This window comes from Daphnia magna, linkage group LG9, assembly GCF_020631705.1.
Source record: "Daphnia magna isolate NIES linkage group LG9, ASM2063170v1.1, whole genome shotgun sequence".
Classification (NCBI taxonomy): Eukaryota; Metazoa; Arthropoda; class Branchiopoda; order Diplostraca; family Daphniidae; genus Daphnia; species Daphnia magna.
This window is the reverse complement of record NC_059190.1, coordinates 3,769,193-3,784,346: the sequence shown is the minus strand read 5'-3', so window position 1 is coordinate 3,784,346 and position 15,154 is coordinate 3,769,193. Positions and strand designations below refer to the sequence as shown.

Genomic DNA, 15,154 nt, shown 5'->3' with positions numbered 1-15,154 from the left:
TATGCGGATGCATCCACCATGAAAAGAAAAGAAAAAACCCGAGAGCGTTTCTTGGAAAAGGGGTTACTTTGCCGGAGGCATCAGAATGGAACTTAAAAAGAAAATACATACCATTTGTCAGATCTAGTTTAGAAATAGTAACCTTATGGTCAAATGCTTTATTCAGTCTTTAAAATAGGGAAACGACGATTTTTGTTTCGTATGTATGGTTAATGAAAGAAAGCAGTTCCGTCCTCCGGAATAATAATAGAATACAAGTGAAATCCAGAACAAATGCCCAAAACTAGTGGACTCAGGGGGACCAATGACATTTCTCTCGAACAGAAAATTCCGGATACACAACACGTAGCTAATTGCCTTCTGATAACTTTGCGATTGCGTATGGTAGTGCAGTTCACTGAATGCTAAAGACTCGGACTTGGTCTCGTTGCTGGAACGACGCAGATTTTTTCAAGTAGACGCACATATACTTTCACCTCCCTGCCCCCTCATATGCATTTTGTTGTGGATTTTTTTGTAAGTCTGGTGCCTTTAGGACATTTGGAAACAAGGGAAGGTAGGGGAGAGACGATATAAATCTTGAAATGTTTCGTTGTAAAAAAGAAATGTCGAAGTTTTACTCTTTCTCGTAAAAGATTGTGTGCGTTTTTTTTTCCACTTTATTCTCTAGTATCACGTGACCAAAATCTTCCATTTTGTCCGTATCCGACCAAATATTTTCAATTCTAGGAATTACATTCAGTTTTACGGTACCTAACATCTCGAGCTAACCTTGCAGAAAACGAGCCATATTTAGTTATAACGCGTTTCTGCTTTTTTTTTTCAGGGCCAAGATGTTTCTTATTTTGGTAGAGTTCCGATTTGGCAAAATATGTATATTAATCTTGTACCGTTTTTCGTGGTAGCTTCGATACGTTTGCCCCAGGGCAATCGTCGGTCTACGTGCTTAAACGCCTATCCCATCTTGGCAGACACTCTTTGACCTGGTCCTGATTAGATCCTCCTTTCTATGCATATACCTTCTTGCTGGTCTCATCGGAAGGTATCAGTCGTTGCCTGCTCACTCTTCAGCAAAGAGAGCCGGAGGACCAGTCGAAAAAAGTATCAGGCGTAGGAGGCTATTAGGTGGTGGAGCCGTTTAATTGTTTCGTAGCTATAGGTGTAGAAACAAGTTTGTAAAAGAGAAAGAGGAAAAAAATAAACTCGTTTGTCTGCCCCAGTTTAAAAAACAAGTAGACGCGTTGCCCTCATGATGTGGAGGTACAAAGTTTTGGAGGTGGTTGGTCTGCTGTCCCTTCTCGTTTTTTGGGGAATGATTCTGAAGGAACTCTGGATAATCCTCTACACCTGCTATCTGGGTCATGTTCTGGGTCACAATATCAAACCGAGAAAGCTCGGAAAATGGGCCGGCAAGTTTTTCTTTCTTTTTTTTGTTTGAATTTTTAATATTTGTTATCATTTAATTCGTTTAAATTTCATTATTACAATGCATTTTGCAACAGTGATCACCGGTGCTACTGATGGAATAGGCCGAGCTTACGCCGAACAGGTATACTTTTTCTTGCTTAGACCATCATGTTTTTATTAGTCCCGTAATTAATGTATACCACTACATGTTACGAATGTTTAGTTGGCCTCTAATGGACTTAATATCGTGCTGATTAGTCGATCGCGAGACAAATTACAAGCTCTCGCCACTACCATTGGTGAGACTGCATTGATGTTTTCTTATCATAGGCTCTTTTCCCACAAGTCACTAAAATAACAATAATTATACTAATAATAATAAATGCTGTTATTGAAGAATGCCGGTATCACGTCGAAACCCACATTATCGACGTGGATTTTACACAAGGGGCCGAGATTTATGAACGCATCGCTAGGGATATTAGCGGACTTGAAATCGGCATCCTCATAAACAACGTCGGCATGTCTTACAAATATCCGGAATACCTTAATCAGGTATCAAAAAAGATTCTCTCACATTTGTTTAATTTTATTCTTGTGCAAAAGGTCTGTGTGTTGTAATGAAATCAAACGCTAAGTGTTTTTCCTCATTCAACGATTTGGAAGACCACCTTTTTTTTGTTTTATTTTCATTCTCATTCGAAAGTTAATACTCGCAGACGCGGAAAAGTGAAAGTTTCCTTGACGTCCATGTTAAGCATGTCAAAATCACTCTCTTCTTGGAGAAGCAGTGAATTCCATCCCATCTTAATTTCTCTTTTCAACGCAAAAAAAGAAAAAAGACAAAAAAAAAAAAAAAACAAGTCATTATCCAACTGTTTATTCATTCTTTGGGCGCTTGTCCGACGAATGCCGTCAAACAGACGGTGCAAACAATTTTAACGCGTTGTCATTAAACTGTAGATACCAGATGCATCAGGTTTTGCCCAACGTGTCGTCAACTGCAACGTCGTTTCGGTGACTCAAATGTCCATCATGGTCCTCGGCCAAATGGCGGAGCGCAAGAAAGGATTCATCCTGAACGTGGCCTCTTGTTCGGCCGTTGTGCCCACTCCGCTCATGTCTCTTTACTCCAGCACGAAGGTTTTTTTTAAAAAATACTATTAGATGTATATGATTAAACGTCCAAATAATGTTTTCCTCTTTAATCCACGAAGGCTTTTGTCTACAAATTCAGTGAAGATTTGGCTTTAGAGTACAAACCATTTGGTATCCAAATCCAGTGCGTTCTACCTTGTTTTGTGGCTACAAAAATGAGTGGCATAAAGATCTCGAATATAATGGCTCCAAGTCCCGCGGATTTTGCCCGCGGGAACATGAATTCGTGGGGACTGGAAGTCTCTTCGGCTGGTTATTGGTTTCATAAATTACAGGTGCGGCAGAACGCAGAGTCGTTTCTTTTGTTTTTTTCTTCCCATGATATCTAAATAGGCGGGAGTTGTTTCGTAACAGACACATCAATCAATCCAAATTGGTTTAAACCACCAATCTTGGGCAACAGTTCTTAATGCATGTTTCTTAACGCTTTTTCAGTGGATTTACTATCGCCGGTTGAACCAGATTTCCCCGTCTTGTATGGCAAATGTGACGTATAACATAATGATGGGACTGAGAAAACGCGCCTTCGATAAACGTGCTCAGCAAAACAAAGGTAACAGTCTTCATGCGTCCTTTGTATTTAGTAGTAACAATGCTAATATTTTTATGGTTTTGCATACCAAGTCGTCGTTCCAACGGCAGTCGTTAATCCTCCTGTTGCTCCGGTGGATCGTCATTCATTAGCGCGAGTGGATCGCGATTTAAACGATATGTGGCCGACGTTGTCACAAATTCCTCGTTATGGCATTACGCTACATGCTCAAACTGGTTTTTAAATTTCGTGTTATTGTTTCTTTATGATGAAAATTTGGCTGTCCATGATTTCAATATTCCCTGAGATTTAGCCTCTTTTTGCTTCTTTTATTTTACGTAAATGCTAATATGAATCTTTACCTCTGGAAGAAAAACTTGTTTTTTTGAATAGTGTTATACGGGCAGGACACAATGTGCGGAAAGCTTGTTGATTTATTTCCTTTTTTTTTTAGTAGGGGGGAGGAGGTAAAGAGAACTTGTTGATTGAATAAAGTTTCTTTTAGACCAGCAACGCAGATGGCCATACTGAATTTCCAGTGTTTCTCTTGCTACACATTTCCATTTGCGTATAGTTACTCTCTCTGGCTGAATCGGGTCACGTACATAGACAGGATCGGTCAGAATAGAAAGTTTAAGAGGTTAAAAAGGGCTAACGGGGAAGGAGAAATCAACTAGTCCATCTTGTTTGCCGGTCGTGGAGAGGTACAATAGCTTCCGTTTGTTTGGCTTCTGCAAGGAAGAAATTCGACAAAATGTCAATGACATTTGCGACTTGATGTATTTTATGTCACGGTCATTCACGTTCAAGATAATGACTTGGTGTTGTCTATTCATAAATTGTTCAAGATGAAATACACGTCTAACAAGAATAATTCGATAAAAAAAAGTAGGGAATACGCCCAGAATGTCGTTATGTTCAGGTTTTCTACGAATGTTCCGTTATTTTCATTATGTAAAGCCTTATGTTTTATCAAACAATTCATGCATCTTACTCATTCCAGACACGCCCTTTTAATACCAAATTTATTTTCATGCATTATTAGGATTATGTCAGTTAATCACAAGGTGATGACAAAGTTATAAAAACTACAAAGTTTTGACCTGTTTTGACGTAGCGTCTCATGTTCAATCAAATTGTGTACGATTTTAGAGATGTTTAATCGCTATTGAATGATACATCTAGGTCTATCATCTAAAAGCTGTATTTTGAATCATCTTTCCAAAAAAAAAAAATTATCTAGTTTTTGTTTCTCCGAAGGGACTGCATTACGGTTTTCGCTGCTCTTCGACCTAAAATTCCACCGCTTGTGAAGAAATAAAATTTCGAAATCAATGTAAGACAACCCGTTCTGTAGACACGAAAACGACGGAGTTCATCGAACTGGCTACCGATACAACCGGTATTAGGGCAGCAGAAAGTACAAAGTAAGCCAACAAAATCGGGCAACGCGCCACGAAGATGGCTTGCATAGAAATCGAAATTTTACGCTTAAGTCTGCAAAGTGACAGCTAATTTCTCAAACTATCCTAAAACTATCAAACAACTTTTTTCAACATCTGTGCTCTGGATTTTCGGGGAATCACCACCATCAAAACTCGCACAGCGCAAATGATAAACCTGTTTGCGAATTTAAACATATGAAACTTTGTGATCAACAGTTTTTCCTAACAACAAGGAAGATAAGACGGCGCTGTATTATGATAATGAAGAGGTTGAATCAGAAAGAAGAGCGAAAAAATTCAATAAACGGCTTATCCATTTGTAATTAGTTGCTGAACCTCTCATCGTGTGGTAACTAAATGCTTCGCTGGCGAGACTTGTTGCCATGCGATGTGGAAGTTTTCCTAAAAGGACTACGTGCATAAAATGTCTGATCTCCGAAGTGCAATGACATCATTTTTTTGGACAATATCCAAGCGAATGGCCTACGTGATCACTGGAAGGGTCAAATTAATTTGTTTTTTCTACTTGGGCTATACATTACCCTTTCCAATTTTTTTCGTTTTTTTATTAAATGGTGGAATGGCTTTTCTCTTTTCGTTTTAAAGTTGTGCAGAAAGTTTCGAGGTCTTCTTACGTCAATCTCGTATATTCGTTATTACTGACACTGTCTAGGTCAGATCAATTTACAATTTGACGTCGTAGCGAAGGCAAAAGATATAGCAACACAAAATGGTCCCTTTCCAGCAAAGACGAAGGGGACAAACAAAACGATTAAGCAAAACGCGTGTTCAAAAACGTGAACGCCTCTTTTTTTCTGAATGTCTACTGCAACGTGTCTGTGAAACACCAGTCACCATTTGCTTATACACGTATAAAACAACTCGTTTGGGGTAGCACGTTGCAGATGCGATGAATCCTACTGCGCACACATTACTTATTGGATTTATGCGCGCTAAAAGAGGCGTCACCTCACTGGATTTCCGATCAAAGTGCGTGAACAGCCCGAAAGAAGCCCTCAAAGTTCATTTAACTATCGTAATGTAACGTGAAACCCGACAGAAAAGAGGGTCTTGTCCGCATGCATAAAGAAGCAGAAGCCAGTGTTCGTTTTTTTAATTTTAATTTTCCAACGTGGGAGAATTAAAATTAAGTCACGTGGGCAATCCGATTACGTCTTCTACCCAAAAAACCCCCCAAAATACATTATGAATAGTGACGAGACATGAGCAGCAAGTCTCAGTATCGTTCTGGAAGCTTGAAAACCAGGGCCGCTGCTGCATACGTCGAAGCAGCAATTCTTGTCATTCTTTTATCTTTGTCAAACAAACATAAATAAGAAAGAAAATGAATAGTTTCGCTTGGCTTCACGTTTTGTGCTGGTGTTCTCTGCTCTGCGGCTGCAACCTCGTCGGCAGCTTCGCCATCCACCAGTTGGCCGATGGCGATGGAATAGACGGCAGCCTTCATCGCGAGAAACGACTCTTCAAATCGCCTGAAGTATGTACAGTGACAATAATATCATTATTATTCATGAAATTATATAGAACTTGTTAGCTGTAACTTGTTTGATTGCTTCGCGTGTGGTACAGGTGTCATCTGGAATCACGAGGATAATAAGTTCCGTTTCCTCACATCCATGGCAACTAATGCCCCCTATGAGAAGCATTCGCCATCATCCGCTATACTGGAAGGCATCCGGCGACGAAGAGCTCTTCCTGCGTAACAAACGTAAGCCTATCAATGACCAATCGAATGATCCAATGTCCGACACCGAGATATCAACCGTTCCATCAAACAAGGAGGATTACATAACACAACTTCTCGGTGGAAGAAATCCGATCCACCGGACCTCAGGCTGGGACCCTAATTTCAAAGGATTTAAAAGCGGTGACACTTCCGCTTCTCAGGGGGATACATCCAAGTTGTTCAATAAATTCTGGAACGCGGTATACAATCCTCTGCCGTACGGCGCTCCACGATCCGTACAAAGAGATGACGAGGCGGAAGGCGGCTATCGTCAGAAGCAGGCCTCTGGATTGCCGGTTGCCCGGACGGCGACGCGGGAGAAAGAGCGGGAAAGATTTGAACTTCGATTGCCCATTCCGGATTCGGAGATCCATTATCGACAACCGGTCAACAAGCTACTGTTACAAGCCTCTTACAATTCGCAAAATCGAACAAAATCGCCGGTGGCTAACTCGAGAAATCTTTCAGAAAGACCAGTCAACGTAGAAGCCTTTCGAATTTTGATGGAAATCATTAAATCTCTTAGAAGTATGGATATCTATTCCACCACGACGTCTCCTTCTCTGTCAAAGGAAGAATTGAAAACGAGTATTTCTCCATAGTCTCTGATACGTCATTGATTGCGAATGTATGCATGTACGTAGCTTAGCATTTCATCTTACATTGCTGTGCTATGACTTTTTCTTGTAAATATTCATTTCTCAAATTGGCGTTCTCCTCGACGAGGGGTGAGGTCTAGGAAAACTAGTCAAGTATATATATATATACATCAATTGTAACCATATTTAGTGTCTTTGTTTTATTACTTAATACGGCAAATGAAAATTACCGCAAAAGCCTGTAAACTTAATTTTGCTTAGGCCAAATTAAAAAAGAATACTTGATTAGGCCTACACATATATTTCTATAGGGGGAAAATCAGTTCAGGTGCTGCTCCTTTTGTGTCGTGTGCTCTGCTCTTTTTTTTACATGGCCATATTAGGATTCCTGTTATGACCACAAAAGGCTAGCTAAGGCTGCCAGAAGGGCATATCTTCTTTAAATATATTGAATCGTGACGGATGATTTATTATATCATGGCCGTTGTTTCAGCGGCGCCGCTCGCGTACCGTCAACGATTGTTAGAAATGGCTATTGTTGTCGAAAGCCGATCATAATTGCAACCAGCTTGTTGTCCTTCCATTTTACGCCACACGTGTTTCTGTTATTCCAATTTGTACTGCCTTCTTTTGTAGGTAGGATAGTATCACGAAAAAACTTTTAGGCAAAACAGTTTGGCCTTTCATGATATTAAAAGAAATTGAGACGACAGAGACACGGTCAATTAATCCAATTAGTCTACGGACCGTGTCGCGAAGATGGCGGGGTATGATTAGATATATTACCATAGCAACTCGTTAAGTCGATTCAAACAAGAACCGCTCAAGATGGTTTAGGGCAACAAGTCGTGTGGAAATGGAACCGAAATGGGAAAATCAAAAATATAATAACGATTGGAAGATTGACGTGGATAGGCCTACAACGATAAATCCAGCTGAAGGAGACAAACAAATAGGAGAAACTGGCATGGATATATTTGACAAGTAGTGGCACTCAGCAATTAGCAACATTTTTGACCAGAAATTTTACTTTCTGTCAAAAAGAAAGCTAATGCTTATCACTTTCAAGTGACATACGATAGACTAGTTATTTGAGTCTTAACATTTGGAATCAACATGATATGATATATAATACTATTTGCACTTGGGATTTCTTCCTTATTTTAACATATCAGGTTTGTGTCTTACAAACTTTGGGTGCGACAATTTTTTTTATTGATTAACTAGAAATCCGGAATTAGCGGGTGGTAGAATTAACATGTACAAGCGATGCCCGCAGGACGGGAATCAAAACTGGAAGTTTCGATGACTTGCTCGAAGTTCATCGCCATTTTAAGGAATTGATTTATGTATAAACTAACTTGTGTCGTCACTATATACACACACATTCAGAGTTCACGAGACAGACATCGTGTTATTAAATTGCTAACACTAGAATTAGAAAATTTCAAAAACAGATGTTTGGAGCGTTAGATTTGCTTGCACACGGGATATGGGACATTGTTATACAAGCTACATAGCAACATGCAACAACTTCTTGATTTTAGATGTATTTGTACATCGATGATTTTTTTATCATTTACGTATTCTCACCGAGAAAACATGATGTAATTTTTGCTGCGTCATCCTTTAGTCATTTGGATTCTCTTCTTATCTATTTTTTTTTTCGAGCTGAAATTTTTACTGCAGTGGTTTTCGTCGATAATGCAACTCCGCTTCAGATTTGTTTTCCGCGAGTCTGCAGACGAAATAACCATTCCCTCGGTCGGTATTTGGGCTTGTTAACATTTTTCTTCAGTTAAATTTCATTCTCACGAGTATTTGTTTAACGGTGAGTGTTGTAATATTTTTTATTTATTTGCAATAATAATCTAATAAGAATTTTGTCCCGTAACTGTCGAAATGGGATACTTCTGTATTGTACTTGTGACAAGTTGCTAACAAGATTGGGAGAAATCGGACGTCATTGATATCAAAATCATCTTTGTGCTCCATGAATCCATATAATTTAAGCAAATAATATATAGATTTTTTTTACATACAGTTTAGTTTCAATGCTAAGGAAGGATCCATGCAAAAAAACAGCTTGTGAGATTCAGAAGTGTTTACAAGGTAAGTGCTGCATTGAAAATGTTATGAAATATGTTACTAACAGTGTATCAACTAAAGCTAGCAATTATCAAGAATCTGCTTGCCAGCTTGTAATTCAGCAAATGCTACACTGTTGTAAACAGTGGGAACATCTTCATACTGTTTCATGTTCTGGATTTTCTGCAAAATCTAAAGAAGACAATCCCATTTCTAATGGTATAATATGATACATGTTAAGTAATTAACCTGAATATAACCTCTCAAGTATTTTGCAGAAAATGGGCAATAACAAACTGTTTGCTCCATCTGCAGATCGTAATAAGGGTCCAATTTTGGAAGTTTTGCAAAAATATTACCCTTATGAAAAAAACAAGGATAGTCATCTCTTTTGCTTAGAAATTTCCTCTGGAACTGGGCAGCAAGTTGTTCACTTTGCCAAGAGTTTGCCTTTCATGACATTTCAGCCTTCAGAATTCACCATTTCTAATTTGCCGAGCATACAAGAGTATGTAGTAGAATCGGGTTTAACCAATGTTTTGTCTCCTTTAGCCATCGATGTGACAGATCCTATTGATCGCTGGAATTTGGCTCGGGAAAATTTTGATTTGATTATAAATATCAACATGATGCACATTAGCCCTTGGGAATGCACGCTATCCTTGTTTGAGAAAGCTGGTAAATTATTAAGTTCCAAAGGCTTGCTAATAACATACGGACCTTATGCGCATCACGGAGTGATAAGCCCTGAGAGCAATATTAATTTTAACCAATCCCTAAAAGCCCGAGATGCTCAATGGGGTTTGCGAGACATTGATGAATTGCAAAGCGTTGCTAATCGAAACGGGTTAGAACTGATGGAGATTGAAGAAATGCCATCGAACAATAAAACCCTTGTTTGGAAAAAAATATTTGCAATCGAAGTGAAATTGATGTGATGTGAAACGTGAGTAAATGGCGTGACGTCATCTTAAAACTATGATCGAAGTTGAGTAGTTAATATTCAAAGTTTATTTTATAACCGGTAAAATGTGTTTTACAAAAATCATGATTTCCTCTTAATAAACACATTTTCATACATGCTCATTACATTCTCATACACAATTTCCCGATAAGGATTCTATCAAACCTCTGGGGTACCCCAGTTTTCCGATAGGTATACTTGCGAAACTGCATCCTCACTAGTCACATCGCCGACCGGACCGACTCTACTTTTTTTCTGAGACTTCGCCCCACAGATAGCGTTGATGGCGGGGCTATTTTTCGGGGTCTCGGCACAACTTGGTCTCCGCCAGACCGTCGGCATGCGGTCATTGGACCCCCCCAACAGTGGCCCCCGAGTAGGGCTCGGCCACGATCACATTCTAATCGGTGACACTGTTAAGCTTCCCCGATTAATGAATCGGGGAAGTTCGGTGCGGAACGGTGCTATAATCGGTGCTGCACCGATAGCACCGCTTCAGCCATAGGGGGTTAGTCTTACCAGTGACCTTGAGTTCTGATAGGCCAACGAGCATCGCATGACTAGGGTCACATTTTGTTCTTTTTGGCCGCAGGGCAACTGCCAATTTAGATCACTATTCATTGATTATCGGGGAAGGCACCGATCACCGATATCACCGAAATCGAGTGGTACCGAGCACCGAAATCACTTCCCCGATTAAGATTATCCCCGCACCGGATCGACTAAAAAGCTCCCCGATTGGCGTGGGGCCGAGCGCTAGTCGGCATGCGGTCATGGGACCCCCCCTCAAATTAATTCAATCGAAGGGGCTGTCGCAGTGGCAGTCGACACCAGTCCGCTTGTCAGTAATTTAGTTGTTTCTAACTTACTATTTTGTTAATAAACTATTTATACCTTTATTATATCGTGTTTAATTTTATAGCACAGGAATAAATTAAATATTGGTGTGTTTTCATTACAACTAATGTGAATTGTCATCTACGCGCAATTGGGTTGGTGCGGGTCGGAGAAAAAAGGTTCCAAAACCCGATTTGGGGAGAATCGGGAAAACTATAGGTCCAAAATTTTAATAATTATAGGAATGGATAAATCGTGAAAAGGTCTATCCAATTCTGCAAAAATATTGCTTAGGGTATACTAATTAGGAAAGTAAACCGCTTCGCCAGTTTTCGGGTAGGTCAGTGCGGTTTAGCGGGTCAATATTTCAATTATTTATTGCGGGAAAACTATAAGGCAAAAATTAATAAATTTTACAGAAATGGATCGCCCTTACCAAGTTAATAAATTTTACAGAAATGGATAGCCCTTACCAAGAGCTATCCATTTCTGTAAAATAATAAACATAATTTTCATAAACAAAAAAAATGTTGGACAAGAAGTTGTTTGTATTTTGCGCTCTAGATATATACTAGATCCAATAGACTTAAGTAACAATATTCATTTTTTTAAAACTTTTTTGTGTATGAATATTTTTTCATAAGTTATACAGAAATGGATAGCCGTTTCATACATTGCCATCTACCGAGCATGAAATGAGTTTCACCAGATAATAACAAATACTCGACAAATGACGAAACGGTGCAACTTATAGTTTATCAGTGGCTACGTGCAGTAGCAAAAAATCTTTTGTGCCAGATCCTGTATGCCAATTCAGTTGATCTTGCGAATGAATACGCCTACCTTTATTATGGTTAAACCATTTCACTTATTCGTAAAATGACAAGTCGATCAGCCTCATACGATTGCGACATAGTATAGGCTAGACTTGTTGTGGACCTAGGCAAATATTGTACTTGTTCAAGTTAGTATTGAAGACAATTTTTTTAGATTTTTTTATGTTTGTTAATATTTAAAAATTTTATCCCTCACCACAGGATAAGCCACTTAAAGAGTTGAGCTTAGAACTGAAACTCATGATTTGTGTTGCCCTGTTAGTGGTTTGCGAGTAACTAATCTACCATATGATTGTTTGACTGTCTTCAGTTGGAAATACTTTTATTGTGGTCATATAATCACTTAAAAAAATGACTAGTATTGCATCTGATGAGCAGCACATTCTTATATTTAAAATTGAAAGGAAAGTTTTTCCACATCAAGGGCAGTTTGATGATGATTTTCAGAAAAATGAAACACCACCTGTTAAAAATAGGGGTATGTAAAATTTGCTATACTTTTGGGCATTCTCATTATTTAAATGTATTCTAGCTGACAGGCCTGATGCAGGAAAGCTTCAGCAATTCAAGGCTAGTTGTTCTGGTCACTGTACTGCAATGTTATCAAGAGATTTTTGGCATGGATTATTTCCAATCATAAAGTGGATGTCCAAGTACTCGTGGAAAGAACAGTTTTTGGGAGATTTCATGGCAGGTTGCACAGTTGCAATCATGCACATACCTCAAGGTAATTTTTTCTTTTGCTTTGCTTTTTATTAAAGTAATTTCAGCAATTTTTCAGGAAAATGTTTGTCATTTTAGGTATGGGTTATGCTCTCTTAGGTGGTGTGCCTCCCATAATTGGCTTATACATGGCTTTTTTCCCTGTCTTAATTTATGTGTGTCTTGGAACTTCTCATCATATCTCAATCGGTATATTTGACATAGAGAAAACTATAAACCTTCAGATTTTGTATTATTTTTATGTATGTTAGGTACCTTTGCTGTGACTACTCTGATGACTGGTAAAATTGTAGACCAGTATAGTAATCATGAGATAGCCAACTTTTCAAGTGGATCTTTATTGAAAACTGACAACATTAGCAGTAATCACTTTACTAGTCTGGAAGTGGCAACTGCAGTATGTCTTATGGTTGGACTCTGGCAAATTCTAATGGGGATTCTCAGGTTAGGAGTTTTGGGAATAATCTTGTCCGACCACCTCGTTAGTGGATTTACAACAGCTGCTGCAATTCACGTTGTCGTCTCCCAGACTAAAAATCTGTTGGGATTAAAAATAACTCGGTTCAATGGACCATTTAGGCTCATTCGTTCGGTAGTCGCGATATTCAGTGCCCTTCCTACAGCCAATCCCGCAGAAGCTCTTACCTCTTGCGTCGCGATAACCGTAATGGCCGTTCACAACGACTGGCTCAAACCCTGGTATGGGAAGAAAATCAAATTCCCTCTTCCAACCGAACTTTTTATCCTGGTAATTGGAACGATAGCTTCGTATTTTGGTGATTTGACCAGCAACTATGATATCAAAACCCTAAATCATATCCCAACTGGATTCCCCGAACCACGGGTTCCACCGTACGAATTATTACCTCGGATCATGATAGACACAATCGCCGTCGCCATCGTAGCCTATGCTGTTAGTTTATCTATGGCAAAAATTTTCGCCAGAAAACGAGGATATGAAATCTCAAACAACCAAGAACTGCTGGCTCAAGGAGCCGCAAATGTATTTGGCTCATTTTTCTCTTGTATGCCCGTCTCAGCGTCTCTCTCGCGAAGTATGTTACAAGAATCTGTTGGAGGCGAAACGCAACTAGCGAGCGTCGTTTCCTGTTTTTTACTACTGATCATTCTGCTGTGGGTTGGTCCATTGTTCGAATCTCTGCCATTAGCCGTCCTATCCTCAGTAATTGTCGTTGCTCTTAAAGGAATGTTTGTACAATTTCGCGATTTCACTTCTACATTGAAATCCTCACCGTTGGACTCGGCTGTCTGGATGGCTACATTCTTAGCAGTCGTCATTGTTGATATTGATATTGGTCTCGGCATGGGAATTGTAGCTTCAATTTCTGTTTTAATCTATCGTGGACATCGCCCGTATGCTGCAACTCTCGGCCATTTACACGGCACTGAAATGCACGTCGACATAAAATATTTTCCGTCCGCCGTAGAGGCTCCCGGGATCAAGATATTCCGCTGGGTATTAAATTGTCACATGGCCTAAACATTTAGCATTTGATCATAATATTTGTATTATTTTTCTTAGGCTGGTGCCATTCATTTTGCCAATGCCGAGACTTTCCGACATGTGGTTGATAGTCATTTGGGTCCTTACAAATCTGCCGCATTGTCATCGAGAATCGCCTCAACCGCAGAGAAAGAGTCATTAAGTATACAAGCAGCGCATGTAAAATACGGGACACTGGACCCCCTTGCCAGCACGTCGCTTAACAGCGGGGCAATATCGACACCGGCCGTCTCAATCGTGACTATCGAGCACTTGATCCTCGACTGCTCTGCCTTGTCTTACGTCGACCTGAGCGGTACAAAAGTGTTGACGTCTCTGCACACCGACTTGCTAAACGATAGAGGTATCACCCTTATTTTGGCCAACTGTTCTGAACCGTTGATCAAACAACTTGATCGCTGTAACTATTTTCAAACGTTTCCTAAGGCACAGGTCTATCCTTCTATTATAGATGCAGTCATGACAATCGAGAGTTCAAATCAATTTGCATTTAACAATTCCCTTAATTCTCCAATAGTTCCCTAGTTATTAGGTTACCTATCTCAAACATGGCCATTTGGCTTTGTAGTAGGCTAATAGATTTCGGGAATTTCACGTCCCTGCAATATGGGCCATAGGTGTGATCTAGTATAAGTATTATCTTCTTTGTTTGTTGTCTTGTTCTCATCGGTTGTGCCATCTCTTATTCACCAAAGATTTATCTTTCCAAGCCCTAGACACAAATGCGATATTGAGAGTGCACATGTATTTTCTGTAAAGAAGTATTTTAAAAAAGTCAGTTGGACGTGGAGAGAATAGTTCACGATACGCATCTAGTATCGTTTGCCGCTTAGTTTACCCGTATAAAAAACTATCTATGTTGATTTTTCGGAAAAGTTTGGAAAAAAAAAGTTCTTTCGCACTTGACAACCTTTTGGAATCGAGGAAACTGTAATCGTGATGAACAACAATAAATAAAGATAGGTTTCTGCCTCGTTCGAGTTTCTGCTTATTATTTTTTATTGTTGGTTGGAAATCTTAAGTCAAAATAAAAATAAATAATCATCAAAATAACTCCCAGTTAATTACAAAATTTTCCTGTCACGTTTAGCTGACGCAAGGATGGTGCAATCACCATCTTCTGAATCGTGCTGGAAAACGAGTACCGGTACGATGGTAATGAGCTCTAGTAGTAAAGATGAATCAAATCGCCACATGAATTCTTAGGAAACCGAAACAAAATAGTTCATTGGGTAAGGAAATAGCTGCGAATGTAGAACATGATTCAACGGATGTCACCTCATTTGTTGACCA

General features: G+C 39.4%; 4 protein-coding genes across 6 annotated transcripts; all 4 read left to right on the top strand.

Moving 5' to 3' along the window:
* Positions 1 to 972: 972 nt before the first annotated feature.
* On the top strand, positions 973 to 3,610 carry LOC116930314 (very-long-chain 3-oxoacyl-CoA reductase-B). Its single transcript, XM_032937716.2, has 9 exons — positions 973 to 1,159; positions 1,221 to 1,409; positions 1,503 to 1,549; positions 1,631 to 1,706; positions 1,805 to 1,962; positions 2,371 to 2,550; positions 2,625 to 2,840; positions 3,001 to 3,118; positions 3,190 to 3,610. Exons 2-9 carry the CDS (start codon positions 1,250 to 1,252, stop codon positions 3,339 to 3,341), a joined length of 1,107 nt encoding a protein of 368 aa, XP_032793607.2. The 5' UTR covers positions 973 to 1,159; positions 1,221 to 1,249; the 3' UTR covers positions 3,342 to 3,610.
* A 2,150-nt stretch (positions 3,611 to 5,760) lies between these two features.
* Positions 5,761 to 7,073, top strand: LOC116930306. Its single transcript, XM_032937702.2, has 2 exons — positions 5,761 to 6,040; positions 6,133 to 7,073. Exons 1-2 carry the CDS (start codon positions 5,888 to 5,890, stop codon positions 6,889 to 6,891), a joined length of 912 nt encoding a protein of 303 aa, XP_032793593.2. The 5' UTR covers positions 5,761 to 5,887; the 3' UTR covers positions 6,892 to 7,073.
* Positions 7,074 to 8,578: 1,505 nt separating this feature from the next.
* On the top strand, positions 8,579 to 10,062 carry LOC116930308 (methyltransferase-like 26). 2 transcript variants are annotated; one of them, XM_032937703.2, is made up of 4 exons: positions 8,579 to 8,719; positions 8,933 to 9,000; positions 9,062 to 9,195; positions 9,255 to 10,062. In XM_032937703.2, the coding sequence occupies exons 3-4, from the start codon at positions 9,193 to 9,195 to the stop codon at positions 9,912 to 9,914; spliced, it is 663 nt and encodes a 220-aa protein (XP_032793594.2). In that variant the 5' UTR covers positions 8,579 to 8,719; positions 8,933 to 9,000; positions 9,062 to 9,192; the 3' UTR covers positions 9,915 to 10,062. The 2 variants fall into 2 exon arrangements, with proteins under 2 accessions (XP_032793594.2, XP_045035028.1); XM_045179093.1 differs by having other exon boundaries at positions 9,058 to 9,195.
* Positions 10,063 to 11,483: 1,421 nt separating this feature from the next.
* LOC116930305 (solute carrier family 26 member 6) lies at positions 11,484 to 14,835 on the top strand. Of its 2 annotated transcripts, XM_032937700.2 has the most exons (6): positions 11,484 to 11,741; positions 11,815 to 12,091; positions 12,146 to 12,340; positions 12,415 to 12,525; positions 12,588 to 13,813; positions 13,880 to 14,835. In XM_032937700.2, exons 2-6 carry the CDS (start codon positions 11,965 to 11,967, stop codon positions 14,384 to 14,386), a joined length of 2,166 nt encoding a protein of 721 aa, XP_032793591.2. In that variant the 5' UTR covers positions 11,484 to 11,741; positions 11,815 to 11,964; the 3' UTR covers positions 14,387 to 14,835. The 2 variants fall into 2 exon arrangements, with proteins under 2 accessions (XP_032793591.2, XP_032793592.2); XM_032937701.2 differs by lacking the exon at positions 11,484 to 11,741 and having other exon boundaries at positions 11,951 to 12,091; positions 12,153 to 12,340.
* Positions 14,836 to 15,154: the final 319 nt, after the last annotated feature.